Below are 20,111 nucleotides of genomic sequence, written 5' to 3' on the forward strand. Positions count from 1 at the left end.
AGGCAGGCAGGCAGGCAGCCGTAACACACAGGCCCAGGGCTCGCTCTTCGTGCAGGCAGGCAGGCAGCCGTAACACACAGGCCCAGGAAGCACAGCGACATGGAGTATGAACGTTCGCCAGCAAGGAGTCATTGGACTGCGCGCATGCAGGTGCACAGCATGAACAGACCACACAGCGAACTCTGCTGAAGCACAATGCACCTACAGAGATGCCCAGGCAAGGGGCACACAGACACGGGTCAAGGATGCTCCAAGGAAGCACGCTCTTCCACTCGTATCCGGGCGCCAGGGGCGCACCAGCTTCTCCTGCCTCGGACACATTCCTCAGCCAAATCCCATCCATTAGCTCCCAGCCCTGTCTGGACACAGCCCGGCATTCCACATATTCCAGCTCAATTGTGCCCCTGTTTCAGGAACAGCAACCCTAGGACTGCAGCCCATGCAGGAGGGAGCCACAAAGAGGAACTTAAATACCACACTGAGGATTAGGCCAGCTCTGGTCATCGCTCAGACAAATAAGTGGATCAGAACAACTGTGTGACAGGAAGGGCAGGGGCGAGAGTCTGGTGGCTGGTACAAACCAGGCAGTTTTGGGAGGAGGAGGAAAGAAGAAGGGAACAGTTTAGAAGCTGGTGCACAAGTAAGTAAAAGGGTTTCATAGAACAGCTGGTATCAGCAGAAGGGCAGTGTGTGGAGCACACCTCAGGGATGGTCTAGGTCAGTCGTTCTCAACCAAGGGTACATGCATCCCCGGGGGGGCACAGAGCTCTTCCAGAGAGTATACATCCCCTCATCTAGAGATTTGCCTAGTTTTACATCAGGCTGCAGAAGAAGCACTAGCTAAGTCAGAACAAACTAAAATTTCATAGGGACACTGACTTGTTTATACAGCTCTATTGTTTATACATACTACACACTGAAATGTACGTACAGTATTTATATTCCAGTTGATTTATTTTATAATTCTATGGTACCAGTGAGAAAGTCAGCACTTTTTCAGTACTAGTGCGCGGTGACCCTTTCGTATTTTTATGTCTGCTTTTGTAAGCAAGTCGTTTTTAAGTGAGGGCTGCGCAAGACAAATCAGCCTCCGGAAAGGGGTACAGGAGTCTGGGAAGGTTGAAAGCCAGCGGTGCAGGTTTACTTGGTCCTGCCTGAGCACAGGGGTCTGGATGAGATGGCTTCTCGAGGTCCCTTCCAGCCCTACGTTGCTGTGATTCCAAGTCCCGCTTGGCCCCTTGCACTTCATTCAGATGCCTAATTGTACTTGAATCTGTTTATTCTAAAGGATACAAAGTCCTTGCTGCTGCAGCCTCCACAGGGGTCACAGGAAAGTTCACTCATTAAAGTTTCCCTGTAGAGCAAAGAGCGGGGGAGGAGAGGGACAGACTGATAGCAGCAGCTAGAACACCTTCCTTCCCCCTCCTTTCACACACACCTTTGGACTCACTGCACATGCGCTAGAATCCCATCTGTTCTCTTGCAGTCTGACCCCTATTGTCCTGCTGCATGAGCAAGGATACAGGGAACAGGAAGCCAGGGACCGCCATCTGCTTGTCAGTCGGTGCAGCTTCTTTGTTTGAAGCACAGCTCAAAGTACACAGGAAGCAGCTCCCATTCCCTCTCCAAGCGGCACCTAATGAAATAAAGGTTTTTCTGCAGCGGGGAAGGGAAGGGGAAATAGACAGAGCGGAGTTTAAACATGTGACATCTGACCCAGGAGACTGGCTCCTGGGCGTTCTAGAGCCAGGCTCTCCCTGCTGCTTTGCCTAGGAGGTGTGTGCAGGAGGGGAAAGCTATTTCTGCGCAAGATCAAACTGTTTTCAAGAGCAGCACTAATGCCACATACCGATGGTGTGAGGAGCTGTGGAGATGTGTGTGTAAATGAGGAGGAGGAGTGAAGGCGTGTGTGTGTGTAAGTGTAAGACACAGTCCATGTCCATGAAAGGAAGGGGGTATGTGATAAGGGGGTAGCTTGTGTCCAAGATATTTAGAGGCTTGTGCATAGGGAGGAGACTGGGAAGCATGTGCAGGGCACCCTGGCTGGGAGCAGACATATGCATAAGAAAGTGTGCAGGGAAGCTGGGGGAGAACTGTATAGGCACAGGGTCGAAGGGAGGGTGTCTGTGCCTGTGAAATGGGGAGCTGGATGGTCTGTATAACAAAGGTGCAGGGAAAGATAGTATATGTCAGTGAGCCAAAGAAAGGAGAGAAGGTAAAGGGAGTGAGCTGTGACTGTGAATTGGAGGGAGCTCTGGGAGAAGTTGCGGGGAGCTGCAGTGGGAAGCAAGTTGGATTGTGCATGGAGGACGAATGGATGGCGTTTCTTTGCAACGCACAGACCTGGGGTCTGCATTCAGGCGCTCTGATAGAAAGACAGACAGGCTGACTGACCCCCTACCACTCTCCTGGGTACCATCCCTCTTCTGTGTCCATATGTCTGTATGGTTCGTGCAGAGGAGCAGGTAGTTCTATCTGCAGAAGCCATTGCTACAACAGGACCTATGCAAGAAGTCCCTGGGATGGGATGGGTGCCTGTGTTTTTAATGACAGGGCTCCCCTAGGTCTCATGAAGCTTCTTCCATTCTGCACTAATATGCATTTCTGCCAAAAGGCCCAGTGAGGTCTCTCCTCTTGGGTCACTACTGACTCTGAAATCTCTCTGCAGCGGGCAGTACCTGGGAAGCTTGAGGGCCTGAAGTTCATTTTTTTCTGAGGGGGGAAGAACATCACTTCCGAAATAGCCTAAAACCAGAGAGAGCGCACAGGGAGGGGAAGGGCCCCTTTCCTACAGCGTTGGTAAAATGGCAATCCACAGCAAGCAAAACTCCCATTGACTTCAGGGGAGTGAGTAAGAAAAGGACTACTCTTCCCATGGTGGGGAGGGAGGGAAGGAAGGTGTCTGCCATTCTTTCACTTCGGGGATTGTTCAGCAGGAAAGCCCCCAGCGGCGAGGGGCTCTGTAAACTGCTGGACTTGACACAGTCAAGCTGCCTCCCAGGAACAGGAATGTTCTGATCCCATAAGCTGCCATCCATCGTGCAGCAGGGGAGTCATGCCCGTGGGTAATGGCCTGGAGCCTAGGCCTATGTGTTATGAGTATCTGTTCCTGGCAGTGCCCATGCTGACTGGTGTGCAAGCCAGGCACACGGAGCACATGGGATTATGGGAACCCAGGTTCAGCAGAGTGAAGGGTCATAAACAACTCATTTCTCTCTCAGCCAGTGTGCCCGCTGGCTGTCTGGAGCAGGATGCCACCTCCTCCCTTTGGGAGGGCACAGAAGCTGCTCTCCTGGCTTGTTTGCAGGTGCCCAAGGGGTCTAGGGCTGATGGGTGCTTTAAGGGAAGGGGTCTCAGGGATTTGAGATAATGTGTCCCTCTCATTGCAGATGATTCCTCATCAGAGAGCTGCAGTGGGAATGGTTCCTCCACCCTGAACCCCTCCACCTCCAGCAGCACTCAGGGAGACAGCACCTTCCCGGAAATGAACGGGAATGGAACTGCTGCCCCCATGGACTTCACTGCTTCGGCCGAGGACCAGCCCATCAACCTGTGTGACAAGCTCCCACCTGCCCATGTCACTCCTTCCTACCAGTCAGACAGCTGTGCTGACGGGCTGCGGAGCCGGGTGAAGTATACAGCAAAGACTACAGCAGAGGTTGGTCTGGCCAAGACTGCGGGGCTTCGGGGGGTGCACAGACTGCATAAGCAGGGACAAAATGAGCAGCCTCATTTACAGCCTTCCACAGCCTGATAGTAAAATGGAGGAAACTGCACACGAGATGTCCGAGGGCAGCAGAGGACTTTGCTCCTATCCATGGAGAGGAGAGAGCACTGCTCAGCCTAGGGGCCGGTTGGGAGAGGGGTGGAGTCTGCTCAGGGAGCTGAATGCATTCCCTTCTAGGGAGGGAAGGGGAAAGCATCTAGCTGTGCTCTGCTGGTTCTGAGGAACTGCTAGAGAGCAGCTGTGCCTGGCCTTGCTCCAGGCTTGGGGCTCTTGCTGTTCAGTAAAAACAAGGCCCAACTAGAGACAGTGTGGTTAGCAGAGGTAAGGAGAGAGGAAGTATTGTACCAGGAACCCCAGGGCCCATGGCATGCAGCCATAGCCCTGCCCCCAGACAGCTCCACAAAGACCCTGCTGCTGAGCATGTTTATTTTCGCATGGCCTATAAAGACATTACTATGGAATGGGCTTTTAACACTCCTCAGTGGAGACAGAAGCATCTCCCGCCCTTTCATCTCAGCCCCAACTCTTTCAGTTCTGTTTCACAGAAGAAAATCCCCTTAGGCATTCCCTGTGAAAGTCATTCCCCCAGCCTCCTCTCCCAACACACCCTAGCCATAACAGATGCAAAGCCAACAGTCAGCGCGAGGATAGCGTCTTCCCAGGAGGTCTCAGCAGACGCTGTCGCTGCTGTGGTGGATCTCCCAGTCTCACTGCAGAACCATAAATCCCCCAGGATCCGCCACCTGTAATGCCTCAGCTATCTCCTCTCACAGAAACCAGCTTTTTAAAGCTAAGTTTGGGTGGCAGAGTGCACGTTGTGCCCGCTGCCTGGTGGAGTAAGTGAATCTCTGCTGTTGTAGGAACAGGTTCACCAGTGGGGCTGTTAGCGTTCCCGGGAGTACCCAACTGAGTGTTCTTGGGAACACAGAGAAGCTCTGTGTGTGCGTGCGTGTACACGTCAAAACAGTGACAAAACTTTCAGAAGACAGCACCTGGTGTACACATGCATAAGCCTCGCCCCCTACAGCTCCTGTGCCCACGATCAAAGTGACAAGTCCAGAGCATCCACGGATCTTGACAGAGCTGTGGGCTAGGACAGATGGCTTGAATCTTTCCTGTTTTGTGCTACGGACTTTGGCCTGCTTTATCTGCACTACAGGGATGAAGGGCCCATAAGGAGCGCCTCTCAATCATTCCCATTTTACAGATCGGAAACTAGGCTAGACACACAAAGGACCAGATTTCCAGAGTATTTAGGTGCTTAAAGATGCAGACAGTGGCTCTGTGGGATTTTCAAAAGGCCCAAAAGCCAGCTAGGTGCCGCTACTTCAGTCCTTTGAAAATGTAAATGGGGGCGAGGTGCCTAATCTCCTTTGGCCATTTTGAAAATTGCACCACATCCCATCTTCATCTTTAAGCACCTCAGTACCTTGGAAAATCTGGCTCTAGGTGACCTGGCCAAAATCACACAGGCAACATCTGTTGCGGGGTGAGAACTGAATCCAGGGCTGCAGAGACTGAATCCATGACTTCAGCCACAGGGCTACCGTATGCCATTCCTCTCCCTGACAGGAACAAGATGAGAGGTCTCACAACCCAACTGCAGGGTTTTCTAGAGAACAGATCCCTGTACAATTTATGGCCTGTTGGCCACAGTGTAATTCATCACAGATGGTAATAGAAGGACCCCACACCCGCCCTTTAAACAAACTCCGCGTAAGAGGGAGTGGCTCCATGGGACTTTGCCTCTTTGCTGCTTCCATCTTCTGATGCTCTTATTTATCACAGTTTGCCCGAGTCTCTCTTTTGCTAATTTTCTCTCCTAGCCCATCTGCTCCTGTGTGATCCTGCAGTGCAGTGACCCTAACGCTGAATTTGTGACAGCTCCATCATTTCCAGGGCAGCAGATTGTGATGTCATAAAGGATATGACTTCATAGCAGGATCAGGCAGCAGGAAAGGCTATGTGGTGAGGGAGAAAGCTTTCTTTTAGACAGACCTGTAAAAGGAGCACAGTAGCCAGAGTAAACTGGCAAAGACAAAGGGATTCTGCTTCCCCCGTTCCTTGGCCTGTTTGAAATCAGGCCCCTGGCCTTTGGCAAAGACTGGAGGGTGAGTTGAGGTCTGGGTGCTCATGACTCCCCCTGTTCTCTCTCAGTCCCCTCCATACAGTTCTGGCAGTTATGACTCCATCAAGACCGAGGTCAGTGGCTGTCCGGAGGACCTGACCGTTGGCAGAGCGCCCACAGCAGATGAAGATGATGACGATCATGACGACCATGAGGATAACGATAAGATAAATGACTCAGAGGGGATGGATCCAGAGCGATTAAAGGCCTTCAATGTAAGAGTAACAGGCTAGGGACGAGTGGGTCTAGCTGTCCTAGGTCTCTGCTGCGTCCATCTCCCCAACCCTTCTCCATTCTCTTTGCAGATGTTTGTGCGCCTTTTTGTGGATGAGAATCTGGACCGAATGGTTCCCATCTCCAAGCAGCCCAAAGAGAAAATCCAGGCGATCATCGAGTCCTGCAGCCGACAGTTCCCTGAGTTCCAGGAGAGAGCTCGCAAACGCATTCGCACTTACCTCAAATCCTGCCGCCGTATGAAGAAGAACGGCATGGAGATGGTGAGCTGCTTCCCCTGCCTTCCGTGCCCTTGTTGCCCTACTGCTCTCCTTCCTCACATTCCTCCTGCTCGAAAGGCCTCCCTAGTGCCTGCAGACTTGGCCTCCTTCCAATGTGTGGAAGAGAGGGACCAGATCATGATCCATTTCTGAGATTGTCTGTGCCCTTGCTTCCAATGCTAGTTTTTTTTGAAATGTCACTACATGTTCTCTGCCACCCGAAGGGTGTGCATGGCAGAGACACACTGACGCTGGCGGATGGAGAAACAGATGCAAGCACTGGCGGGTTAAAAAGTTGAGGCCTTAAATATCTTAATTTTAAATATTAACGTTTAAGAGCTTGCGAGTATTCTGTGCTCTTGCCATGCTCCTGGCAAATGTACAATGCACAATCTGAATGGTCAAGACACATAAAATGATTGTTTCCATCAGTATCCATGTTTCCCAAAAGATGACCTACCTGGTTCTATGTCTCCACAGACCAGACCCACCCCACCACATCTGACCTCAGCCATGGCAGAAAATATCCTTGCAGCTGCATGCGAGAGTGAAACACGGAAAGCAGCCAAGAGAATGCGACTGGAGATATATCAGACATCCCAGGTACGATCCCTGTAATCCTTTGCATGCTAGGCACAATTTCATCTGCTCTGTCCCCAGTCAGAGGCAGAAAATGAACCAGAATTGACAGACGAGGTCAGCAGAGATCTTGCTCACTGGTGATGTGCACAATACCTGCTTCAAGCCGTGCAAGTTTGGTCTGCTTACAGTTTGCCTAGAAAGGGAAAGATCAGGCTGTGCATGTATGTTGTAGAGGGAGAACGTAGGCAGAGCACATGTGACGGGGGAAGACAGTCTGGAGAACAGGAAGAAACCATTTATATGGTAGGGAGTATGCGCAGGGGAGGCTGAGAGAACCCAGACTGAAGAGAGATGAGGACAGGGACAAGCAGACTAGCAGTGGAGGGACTCTTGTGCAGGAGGTGGGTGAGGGACGCTTCCTTTAATTGACAAGGACGAGTGAGGAGTAGTTCATTCCTAACACAAGGAGAGAGCAGCAGCTACGCATGCCTGCTCTGCCCAGGGGGAAAGGTCAGGGATGCTTTGGCTGTGTGTATTTAAACACCTTCCTCACAATTTTCTGGGAAAGCTGTGGAACACGGGAGCTTCACGTATCTGTGACTAGGTGTGAAGCCATCCTTGCTCTTTCTATGCTCTGATTGGCTGGGATACCAGGATGCTGGTGTGGGCTGGCCCAAGAGGTCATTCCAGGGAATCAGAGAGTAGAAAAGCCAACTGTGCTTGGTGCAGCCCTTCCACTGGAAGTGAAGGGCAGGAAAGTCTCCTCACTGGAATAAATCGGTTTGCTTTCCTTGCTGTAGGATGAGCCGATCGCCTTGGATAAGCAGCACTCCAGAGATTCCACAGCCATCACGCACTCCTCCTATTCACTGCCAGCTTCATCTTACTCCCAGGATCCGGTCTACATCAACGGAAGCTTGAACTACAGTTACCGTGGCTATGGGACCCTTGGAGGCAGCCTGCAGCCACCCACTTCACTGCAAACAGGGAACCACAGTAATGGTAAGAAAGGCAGAGGAGTGGCACTTGGGAGTGACACAGAATTGGGTCTCCTCTGTCTCCACTCGCTCCATTCAAATGGGGTTTGAAGACTGCTTGAGATGAGTGTGCTATAGAATACAAGCAGGGAGTTTGAGGTTCCTTACTGCTCTCCCTGCTCTGCAACTAGAAAGATGATGCTTTGCTAGGCCATGCCTCCAACTCTGGCTGAATGAGGAGAGGCTGAGGCTGCTCCTGCTCTCCAAGCACCGCCAGTGCAAGTGGCTCACACCAGCCCCCTTCCTCTGGTCTGCAGAGCCACCCCTCAGTTGCTCCTGAGGACCCCCTACTCCCACAATAAACTAGCTGACTAAGGCTGGAAGACAGCATGGGAGAAAGACAAGGGCTGAACTGTGGGGGAAGGGAATTTAGTTTAACTTAAAAAAAAAAAACCCACAGGTACCACCTATTAATAATTAACCAAGGCAGGCATCTGTCACCACCCTGATTGCCTTGCTGGTATGAGACAACCCTTCCCCCACCCTTCATGTGTCTTTTTATAGGACGCTGGTTGGGCCAGGGGTCCTGTCTGCCTGTGAGTTAGGAAAGCACTGAGCATGCTGTGGGTGCTGCCACAATCTAAAAGATAATAAATAATAACCCTCTTGCTAGCAGAAGTGTCAGGGGGGAGGAGGCCAGGCAAAGGGAGCGCTGGATGGGAGGTCTGGGGGTCTGTGTTGCAAGGCATAGGGAAAGAAAGAACCTGAGGAGAGGGAGAGAACAAGCCTGATCAGTTAGATTTAATAACGTGACAGTGAATGATCCAGGAAACAGAATGATTAGTCTGGGCTGGGGAAGCACAGGACCACACTGAGGGCTAGCCCTGCCTCGCATAGACATGCCCTGACCAGAAGCCTCTCTCTGTAAAGCAGGGAATTGGGTGATCTTGCATCAGAGGATCTCACACATCTCAGCAGTAGCCTCTTGGGTTTGTTCTTGTGCCACTCCTGAGCAGTAGTGGCTGGAGCCCCTCTAGCCAGACCTGTCAGGCAATCACCTGACCTGCTTCCACAGCCTTGCACCCGGGTGCATGCCTGGAAACCCTGATTGGAGAGCCTGGCCAGGAGTAGTGCGCAGAGAGGAACAGGGCTTTTGCTTTCGGATCTATCTGGGATCTTCTAAGAACCCCGAGTCACCCTGCCCATCTCCATTAGCACGCAGCCAATAGCACAAGACTTCTTTCCTCCCTGAGACATTCCCCTCAGCAGTCTTTGCCACTGAACCCCTCGCTCCTGTTTGCTCCAGGCTCCAGTGCCTTTCCTGGGGCCTCGCCCCCCACCGCTCCCTAGCTGCGTGGAGTAAGGATTTGAAAGGATGTGATTTCCAGAGTCCTGAAAGATGCCTGTCTGGGATTAACTGTTATCATCCCTTCCTAATGCCTCTTAACCCTGAGTAAAGAGCCCACCCTAGTCTCCAGCTGCTGAGACCTAATCCTTACAGCTAGAGTAGAGCATGTTACACTTCCTTTCTAGACTAGCACAGGCACTCCGGGGCTCCCAGTGCAGGAGGGGAAGCAGGATTAGGGTTAGGTGGCAGTTTCCACTGTGCAGTTTTCTTGAGATGCTGCCCAGCCACACAGCTGTTCTCATGACACCTTACCCCAAATAGACCAACCAGGGCCTATTCCAGGCATGCACAGGAAGCACAAAGCTGAAATCCTGCTTCTCTCCATTTTGGCCTCTGCCCCAAACCCTCCTCTGCCCAGGCTCTTGCCAACTCCTTTAAAGCCAAGAGAGCTCCTGCCAGATCCTCTCATAATTCCTTCCCTCATCCCCATCTGTGTCCCTTTTTCACCCCTGTTTGAATGAAGTCTGCACTATTCTGTGTCCCCCCGCCCCCCACCCGAGTTCCTGGAGTTTGTGCTGCAGCGCCATCTCTCTCTTATCTATCACTCTGCATAGAAACAGGCCGTTTTCCCTGGCCTACCCACTTCCCTGTTACCCCATTTCCTTCCTCCTCTTGAGCAAGCTTTATGCTCCCAGTGCAGCTCCCTTCTCGGCTGTCTGTTGCCTTTCCCTCTCCACTAAAACTCCCCTCAAGTCACTAACCCCACTCCCTTCCCCTCCATGACCTCTGCTGTCTTCGACTGCCTACTTCTCCTCAAGCCCGTCCCTTGACTGTCCACTGTTTGTTCTACTCCTACTGTTGGGTTCGTACTCTCCCTTCTCCCTGCCACTTACCTTCTGGGTGACCTCACCTCCTCCTGGGGTGTCCCTTATTTCCATTGTGCTGATGGCTCTCAATCTACCCTTGCCTAGACTCTCAGCTTCCCCATCTCTGCTCTCTCTTCCTGCATGTCCCAACACTTCCTCAGCCTGAACACAGTGAAAAGCCCAACTTCTCCATCACCCAACAGCTCCATCCCTCCCCATCACTCAGACTCACAATCACAGTTAGCTTCGATTCTTCCATTTCCTTCTCTCATTGCATCCAGCCTCCTCCCTCCCTCCCAATGTCACCACCCTTCCCCACTGCCAGAATTGTGCTTCACACTGTGGCTGTCTGCCTCAGCTGGCCTCCCTTTCCTTTCAGTCTATTTAACACACAACAACTAAAGTCTTTTCCTCCCTAACCACCTCTCCTCAAGGACCTCACCAGCTCTCCTGTCAAACTCACTGTCCCTGCTTTTAAAGCACTGCCACGGTCTGCACCTCATCCCCCTCTTGCACCCTGCCCACAGTTCTTGCTTTACTGCTCCCTATCCCCTCCTCCTCCTCCCACCAGCACCTTTGTGCCTTCTTTCGTTGTCCTCCCCGACCCAGATCCACTGACTAGGCCTCATTTCGCCACAACCAACCTCCTCTCAAGTGCTGTCTGCTCTTCATCTGTAACCCAAATTACAGCAGGATCTTCAGACAGCAGGGGGATTAAGCCTGCTCAGAAAGTAGGCTCCTAATTGCTTAAGCAGCCCCAAATTCATTCAATAGTAAAGAGCACCCCGCAGCTGCCACCGAACTCTCTGGGTCTCCTTGCGTGGATGGAGGGCCCAGTGTGCAGGGCACTAGCCTGGAACTGAGGAGACATGGGTTCAGCACAGACTTCCTGGGTAGGCTTGCACAAATCAGCCGGCCTCTCAGTGGCTCTTTTCTCCAGTTTTAAGCTGAAGAGAACAGCCCTGCCCTGCCCTACAGGGGTGCTGAGAGAACAAGCAAGATTGTGAGGTGCTCAGATACCAGGGACCAGGACTAGAAAAGTACCTGAGAGAGAAAAAAAGTTACTCACTTGCATCAGGTTACGGTTGTGTTTGCAGGGTTGGAATTAACTCATATGCTCCGGGGATTGTCTCTCATTGGTGGAGCACATCATGCAAACACACAGTCCTAGAACAATATTTTAGTCCCCGTCAATTGATTTTTTTTTTTTAAATGAAGGCATTTTGTGTGTTGAAGAGGTTTTTTGGATGAGCCAAAGAGCAACATCCCCAAACATGCTCAAGGCTACCGCTCCTCCTGTCACACCTATGTGTTGCTGGCACTGGGAAACACCCTCTTGCAGAGTATGCTTGGGCGCCCCTGCTGGAACCAGGGGTGCTGGAACAATTTGTATAGTGGGGGTGCTGAGAGCCATTCAACCAAACTAAACCCTGTATTTGATGGCAACCACTGGGGGTGGGGGGCTCCTCCTAGTTCCAGAACCTATGCCAGGAGCATGAAAATTACACAACTGACCATAAACAATGAAACCACTCCATGCAACATGCTGTCAAATGCAGAGAAGAACCAGAAATGGAGAACACTGTTTCCCCTAACCCTGAGGTTTCAGTACTCTGAGGAGTCGGTTGGAACAACTGTAGGTACAATATTTTCTCTCAGTTGACTGAGCCTTTAAATTTTATGCTAATTCAGCCAAGCTCTCAAGTGTTCCATTGCGATCCCAGCCCGTCACAAACTGCAGTGAATATATCTTCGTACTGTAGGTGAAAACCCCCTCCCTACTTGCCGGGTTTATTACAGTGTTAAAACGGATGTGTCTGACTTGTGCCTGATCCGACTCCTAGCAGAGCAGAGGGTTAGTCTGCCTGTTCGTACAGTATGTTTACAAAACACACACACACACCCGCTCTCTTTGATACGGGGACCCGAGAGCCATGGCAGTGCCTCTGTGACACAGCAGCAGTTGGAAGGTGCCTACAACTTGACAGTCTGTTCTGTAGGCCTCAGGACTGCATCTTACATTCTGTATGGAGAGTGCTGTACACGGGACTCTGAATCAAAACAGCAGGTGCTGGTGGAGTTTTTGCCTCTAAATGGGATGCGCCACTTTGGGGCAGCAACTGTGCCAGTGTCTTTTCCTGAACCTCCCTCTTACTTTTCCATTGCAGGTCCTACTGATCTCAGCATGAAAGGTGGGGCCTCAAGTACAGCCCCTTCTAACAGCACCAGCAGGGGGATGCCAGCTGCCCAGCTAAGCCCCACAGAGATCAGTGCAGTGCGGCAATTGATTGCCGGCTACCGAGAGTCAGCGGCTTTTCTTCTTCGGTCTGCAGATGAACTGGAAAACCTCATTTTACAGCAGAACTGACTCCTGGTGTCTGTGTAGCTCCTGTGGCAGAAGACAATTTACACCCTTTGGAAACAGGCTCCCACTGGTATCCCGCTCAGGACTAACCATCGTCCTCCCACCCAGTAGCTGGTACATTTAGTTTTTAAAGGTGGAACCCTAGAACTGTTTTCTTTCACACTCCAAGCACCTGGGACTTGGGGCACAAGGACATATTTTTGACACTCTCAACACAGGTGCGCCTAGATGAGCAGAAGCAGCCAAACCTACAGCTTGGATGGGTGTGGGATTTTTTTAGGGTGGAAGGGAGCTTGGGGAGGCTTGGGGCTGCAGATGTATTTAGAATAACCTTTGTGGACCCCAACATTAGAATCCCATCCCCAGATAATTACCTTTCAAGGTCTTAGGTGAGCAGAATTGCATATTTATTGAGAAATGGTCCCTCCTCTCCCCTTAGTAATTTATTTTTCTGAAAATGGATTCTTTTGAGTTTGTACAGATTGCCAGTTTTGTGTCCGTCTGATCAGAAGGAATTTATTCCTGTGAAATAACACATTCCATATCACTACACTACTAATGGCTGAGCAACTCCACCGGCTTCTCCTGGGAGAGACCCCTTTCCACAGGATGCAAGTTTGCCATCTAGCCCTAGAACTTCTAGGCTGCTCAGCCTCCAGCAAGCTTAGGCAGAACCTGAACAATGAGGAAAGAGTGTCTTGTTAGACCTTTACTCTAAGCGGTCCTGTAGCAGTAGCAATGGGGTCCAATATCTCCTGCAGAGACTCAGCAAGCTCGGTAGACCTCCAACTGGAAGGACCTCTTACACTCATTTAGCTCAGTGCAGAGCAAAACAGGAAATATCTGAGAACCACTGTCATGCATTCACCTCCATATTCTACCTCACACTCCATTGTGGGCTTTTTCCAGGACTCATCGGGGTTCTGAAAGTTCACTCCATAATGTATATCACTATGATGTGCATCCAAGACTGGGGAGCAGACAAGTAGATAACACTGAGGAGTCAAAACTAAGCCAACAGATGGACAGCTGACCCCAGCTGGCTCCCTTTTTGTTCAGAAGAGAAGGAAGGACATGCACTGCTGATGGACAGCAGCTCCCTGTCACAATGGATGACGTCTGACCTCTCCTCAGTGAGGAATCCCAGGCTGTCTCCACAAGTGTACGGGAAACCAGCGCTGGGGGCAGCAGCAAGAGACCTGTTTAGAGAAACTCACGTGAATAATAAAGACCAGTGCAGACTTTTAGGGAGAAAAGTAAACTACTTCAGTTAAACAATCAGTTCATTCCTACTCAAAAGGAAAGAATTAGGAGACTCTCAGCAGCAGAAAGGGTGTAAATTCTCCCCAGGGCCCAGGTTCCCCCCCTCATCCCCCAGTAACAGTCCTGGGAAAAGCTCACAATTCCTAAAGTGTGGGGAAAAATCTGGCCTGATCACCATTGCTGTTTCTCCCCAACTCCCACCCTCCCAAGAAACAAAACCAATGCACTTCCCTTTGCTCAGTGCAATACCTACTACCAGTGCTGCTAAAACCAGGGACTTTGCTCGAGCATCAAGATGCTGAGCAGGGCCAAGCAATGCAACATAGTCTGTAGCCATAAAAAGCAGCAGTAAATTGCTGCCTAAGAATCTGTGAGAATTCTTCTCACCCTCTCCCTTGTCAGTGCTGACAGAATTCGTCTCCTGTCCTCCTTTCCAGGGCCAGGACCACAAGCAGCAGCACCAGATAGACTTGAAGAATATTAAAATAATTTTGATCATTTTAAATGCAGGTGGTTTCCTTCTCTGAAGTTAGCTCCTTTTAGACCAATTTATTGAGAACTCACTTCAGTGATGAAGGTTTCTGCTCCGCAGTGGTGGTCCACATTGTCCCCTGCCTCTTCCCCCCCTCCGTCCCCATCCCCCATACTGCAGAAATAACCATACTAGCACATGGGTTTTACACTTTCACGTAGCACAGGTTGGGCACCAGCAGGGACTGAGCCTGAAATGGTTTTTCAAGAACCTTTTTAACCAAATTAGTTTCCATTCATACTAGTGGGAAAACTGCTGGCTAAAAAACAAGGCCCTATCCCTTTTCTTAGCTGTAAAGTAGACCAGGCTTCTGGCTCTCTAGAACAGGACTGCCCAGCCTGGCCCTAAAAGGGATTAACTAGTGCATTGACCACGTTCCCCAAACCCGGAACTCTCCCCAGCTGCTGGAGAAAAGGGATTTAATTCCTGACCATTTTCTACACTCAGACAGCCCTTGCAGGGAGAAGGTGGTGGTTTTGTTGTAAATCAGAGTTGATTCCCCTCATTTCAACATGAGCCAGCAGGGTGGTTCTTTGGGAACATTCTAACATTTTGGTTCTTAGCATATGTGGACAATAGACAAAATCTGACCAACCTCCAGGGAGTGTGGGTCAGTATCAGAGCCAAGGTATCTGAGAACAGAATGACCACACACAAGCCCAAATTTCAGGTCCGCACTTCACAAGCCTGCTTGATTTGTCCACTGCATCCTCCCATACTTTGAATTTATGTAAATATTTATTTTTATGTGTACAATACCATGAAGTAGCAAACCTTTTACAAAATGTTAACTACAGTCATTTGTGAAAGTCTTAATGTTAAAGAGAGGCAGAGACAATCGCTGTCCCAGAATTCTCTATAGACATTACTTAATGGTTGCCTCCGCTCCTTTTAAGAGGCCATCAAGAACACGCAGCCATAAATTTGCCAGCCAATTAGCCAACAAAAACATTGCCCAGGGGCTTATTACAACAGATCAACATCAGCTACAGTTTGTTTAAAATTGTATTTATGCAACATCCAGCTGTTTTTACCAGATCACCCTGGAACTTGATGTTTAGTAGCTCTTAATATTTAAACCACTGGTAGAACACCGATTGCACAGGACGAAGAACTGACAGCCCACCGTGCAACATCAGCTCATGTTCATAACCTGCAGCTGGCTGGCACAAACTCAGATTTCTGAAGCCCTGGTGACAGTAGTGCCTGTGACAAGTTGTGAAACAAATGGGATCCACTGCGTATTGGTGTCAGGGAAAGTTTTATGTAAACTGCATCTTTAGTCTCTTTGGCGCTATCTCCAGAGAACATCTCAGTGCTCTAACTGACCCTTACTCAGCAGTGGGGTCCGACTCTACTCAGAGGCTGTGTCACAGCCATCTCTGTAAGTTTTCACTAGATATTAAAGGGTTAGGAATCTCAATTTACGATTCTCAATGATAAGGAATGAGCAGGAGCAAAATACCCTGGCTTTCCAGAGGCTTTGTGAGGGGCAAAAGGGGAGCACTGGGCTAGCAGATGGTCTGGAAAACCAGTGAAGAAGATGATAAACCTCTCGTCTTAATCACCACCACTTGTACACAGGGAATGTTCAGTTCCCAATGACAGTGTTTCAGCAAGGGGAAGTGTTCACAGGATTCCCAGCAGACGTGACCTGAACCTCCCCACTCCAAAGGGCCACCTTCTTCCCACAGGTGGCCATAGGATTTAGTACCAGTCATTTACAAAATGCTGCTTTGAACTCAGAGGGTTAATATACTTTTGATTTGTAATTTTTTGTAACACTTTTTACAAGGTAGCATAGTATTTCACCAGAATACCAACTACAATCCGTCCATGGTCTGATTTTTATATAATTTAGTGGTGCTTTAGAAACTTTTGTTTGGTTGTTTCAGAGCTGTACAGCTCAGTTCTTCGCCTGTATCTACCTAAGACCAATGTGAACCTTTGTATTTTTGCTCCTAATTTTGGACTCAGTGAAAGTGTACTGTTTACATGTACAGAACTCCCAGCCCCTGTGTGTTCTGCAAACCTGCTGTTGAAGAGGAAGATGCACCTCACCCAGTTCATCTGCTTAGCAAAGCCACAGACACACTTGACACATAATCAACCACCTTAAAAGACACAAAACTGGGATGTGCTGCAAGAGATTTCAGTGTTTGCACAGCCGAACACACTTTTAAGCGATCAATTTAAAAAATAGCTGTAGCTTAAAATTTGAGAGCTGATCTGAGGGGGTGAGGTGACCATAAACAGCCAGGACCCCAAACAGAAGTAGAACCATATGATGGTGTATTTCCCTGCCTCTCCTTCCTGACATCCCAGGCATGAAGGTGAACGCTACCTAGCTGATTTTAGGGTTCCAGTTGAGTCTAGAACAATTCTCAAGCCTAGTGGAGGCCAGGGAGAAGGGGGAAACCCCTCTTTCCTTCAGCACAATTGAACAGTTACTGATTCACAATTAAATGATCTTAGATGTTAATTTCAAATAAAAATGATAGGAGAGTATTCTCTCTGGAGACACCGGAGCTCCCAAATGGAGTAGGAGGCAGTTCGTTTAGAAAGTTAGTACATTGGGGGGGGGGGGGGGGGGCGGGGGGGGCACTACACGACACGCTCAGAAACTGAGCATATGGCACTTAAATCACCATGGAAAGAGAATCCAGCTTCGAAGGTGACACTTTATTGCTTAATCAATTGATTAATTTCTAAATGATATTTTTGCAGATAGGCACCTATGCAACTTAATGTGGCTCTTTTAAGCAGATGAGCACTTCCTCCTCAATAAGCTGTATAAAAATTTGTGTTATATACTGTGGATTTTTCCAGTAAGTGTGGCTTAATATTTTAATTCTTAGAATGTGTGTCTATTATATGTGATGCAACTTAATTCTGTTCTGTTTGTGGAATGATTAGCACAGGCCAACTCCCTGTCCCCCTCACTTAACAAAGACCAATGAGCTGTTAATCAAGCTGTTATTTCCATGGTATTACTTGCTAAATGCACTGATTTCATAAGTATGTGGAATCCTTTTTTTCTTTTGAATCTGTATATCATATATAAGACTGAATCTACTTAATAAACACTGTATAACAAACAGGACTCAGATCTCCAGTGTCAAACACAGATAGGGTCACTTTTACTTCTTGCTTATAAAGCTTTTTCCACCAGCTGAGACATATGCCATCAGCTGTCTCCCAAGTTCCCATTAGAGATCTCGGATTTGCAAACCTGTGTCAGTCTGTGACCTAACACATGGAAAGTCAGTGTTTGTTTGTTACTGGTACCAAGAACAGCTTTCAAATTTAGGTGTTTTAAAATAAACAAACACCTTCATCACTCAAGTACCTTAAAACAAGCTGTGCTGTCTCTTCCTTAACAATCAGCTGCTGCTATTCTTATATTTTAGATAGCTACCTCAACAGTCACTTCTGGGACTGGCAAAGCTGTTTTTTGACAAAATGAAAATTTTTGCTAAAAGTGTCTGCTTTCATGGACATTTTATTTGCTTTTCCCAGTGAAAAACTCTTTTTTTAAATGAAATTCAGTATTGTCCATAAAAAATAGTTTCCTGACCAACTCTGTTAATTACATATAATAAAATAAATAACTACTTGGCACTTACTTGGTGCCTCTGTACTAAAGGATCTCAAACCACAACACAGTTAAACCTCACTAATTCACGTCAGTGATCTGGTGACAGAGGCAGAAGGCCTAGGAAAGACAGGTATGACAGGTTTTAAAGAGCCAGACTGTATGCTAAAACAAGTTTCCATTACCCTACCTTTGACTCCAGAATGGGCAGGGCTTCCCCAGCGACAGACAAGAAGTTGGCTGACGGACACTTGCAAGGGAGTGACCAGGAGACCCACTGTGAAGGGCTGAATATTATACATTAGTAAGCAGTCAATAAGAAATAGCAAGGAGAGGGCATCCTAAATTGTACTTTATCTAACAATTCTATATTAGTTGTAATTATTCATGATATTTCATAATATATACACTTGTAAATGTGTTCTATTGTGTGTTTTGAAAGCCTAATGAAGTCTTAGTAATACTAGACCTCTACTCTTAAATCTACATTGAGTAGTGAAGAACCATTCTAATTACGGGGTGTGGGGATTACTGTGCATGTCTACAGTGAGTTTTGAGAACAGTTAGAAATACCTGTCATTGTTTCAGTAACTCCACACCTGCAAATGGTTCTTTTGACTCAAGGAAGTGATGGATTTTGCTGTTACTTCCCAGCTAGTCAGTCATTCCATTACGACAGGATCACACACCGGAGCATTGCTCAGCTAAATGCAAAAGGCAAGTAGGAGGTGCTCAGGTTTTTTTAAAAAGTAAATTCTATTACTTATAGAAAAACAGTATGGAGAAAATTTTTAAGTATTCTTCATATTGGACCAATGTGAGACTCAAGCAAAAAAAAATATTAGGGCTTACCTTAAAACCAACTGTGAGATCTCCCAGATCCCTGCTACTCCAGAGACAGCTAACTCTGCTACCGTCAGACACTGCACCATCAGAAAGACAAGCTACTGACGTCTCAGTTTTTCAGCCATTTTAAAATTATATTTAACATTTCTAAATGGTTCATGTATTTTTCACAATTAGATCAAGTTTTCTTTTAATGGATGGCTCATCTAACCGCACCCATGCTTCTAGGCCTACTCAGCTACAGTCAAAGAGCTTCAACTGATGGCAAAAACAAAACAACAAAACTTGCCATAAGCAACCACTTGACTTTTAAGAACAATACATTACCAAAGCATCAGCGTTTAGAGGATATTTAAGGCCAATGAGTTCCTATCTGACTTCCACTCATATTACTGGAGGGATTGCTTTGTCGTTAGAACTGATGCTTACATATAGATAAAATTCAACACAATGTGCTGTGAGACTAATCTAGAATTTAAAACATGAACCTTCTTCCACACTTAGAACATGTGTCCTTGTATTAGCCAATAGCAGCAAAGCTCAGCTATGTTTCTCTTTCCTCCTCTTTTCCTCCATACCCTCCAAGTATGGGCTGGATGAATGGACTATAAGGTGGATAGAAAGTTGGCTAGATTGTCAGGCTCAACGGGTAGTAATCAATGGCTCCATGTCTAGTTGGCAGCCGGTGTCAAGTGGAGTGCCCCGGGGTCGGTCCTCGGGCCGGTTTTGTTCGATATCTTCATAAATGATCTGGAGGATGGTATGGATTGCACCCTCAGCAAGTTTGCAGATGACACTAAACTGTGAGAAGAGGTAGATACGCTGGAGGGTAGGGATAGGATACAGAGGGACCGAGACAAATCGGAGGATTGGGCCAAAAGAAATCAACAAGGACAAGTGCAGAGTCCTGCACTTAGGACGGAAGAATCCCATGCACCGCTACAGACTAGGGACCGAATGGCTCGGCAGCAGTTCTGCAGAAAAAGAACGAGGGTTACAGTGGACGAGAAGCTGGATATGAGTCAACAGTGTGCCCTTGCTGCCAAGAAGGCCAATGGCATTTTGGGATGTATAAGTAGGGGCATTGCCAGCAGATCGAGGGACGTGATCGTTCCCCTCTATTCGACACTGGTGAGGCCTCATCTGGAGTACTGTGTCCAGTTTTGGGCCCCACACTACAAGAAGGATGTGGAAAAATTGGAAAATGTCCAGCAGATGGCAACAAAAATGATTAGGGGGCTGGAACACATGACTTATGAGGAGAGGCTGAGAGAACTGGGATTGTTTAGTCTGCGGAAGAGAAGAATCAGGGGGAATTTGATAGCTGCTTTCAACTACCTGAAAGGGGGTTCCAAAGAGGATGGATCTAGACTGTTCTCAGCGGTAGC

At 48.4% G+C, this 20,111-nt stretch overlaps 1 protein-coding gene and 1 long non-coding RNA gene across 6 annotated transcripts in view; one reads left to right on the top strand and one right to left on the bottom strand.

The window, feature by feature from the left end:
• Positions 1 to 17,385, top strand: part of NOL4L (nucleolar protein 4 like) — a 97,562-nt gene extending 80,177 nt beyond the window's left edge. For all 5 annotated transcript variants that reach the window (XM_037915659.2, XM_037915661.2, XM_043526803.1 and 2 more), the window contains 6 exons: positions 3,390 to 3,658; positions 5,885 to 6,070; positions 6,161 to 6,352; positions 6,830 to 6,952; positions 7,732 to 7,933; positions 12,291 to 17,385. In XM_037915659.2, coding sequence (XP_037771587.1) covers positions 3,390 to 3,658; positions 5,885 to 6,070; positions 6,161 to 6,352; positions 6,830 to 6,952; positions 7,732 to 7,933; positions 12,291 to 12,490 — 1,172 coding nt within the window. In that variant the 3' untranslated portion in view covers positions 12,491 to 17,385. The remainder of the gene's footprint in view (positions 1 to 3,389; positions 3,659 to 5,884; positions 6,071 to 6,160; positions 6,353 to 6,829; positions 6,953 to 7,731; positions 7,934 to 12,290) is intronic.
• Positions 12,617 to 19,381, bottom strand: LOC119567918. Its single transcript, XR_005227854.2, has 2 exons — positions 18,068 to 19,381; positions 12,617 to 13,686 (listed from the first exon to the last, which is right to left on the bottom strand). It is a non-coding gene; the product is annotated as an uncharacterized LOC119567918 (long non-coding RNA).
• Between the last annotated feature and the right edge of the window lie 730 nt (positions 19,382 to 20,111).

Source organism: Chelonia mydas, chromosome 13 (assembly GCF_015237465.2).
Source record: "Chelonia mydas isolate rCheMyd1 chromosome 13, rCheMyd1.pri.v2, whole genome shotgun sequence".
NCBI lineage: Eukaryota > Metazoa > Chordata > Testudines > Cheloniidae > Chelonia > Chelonia mydas.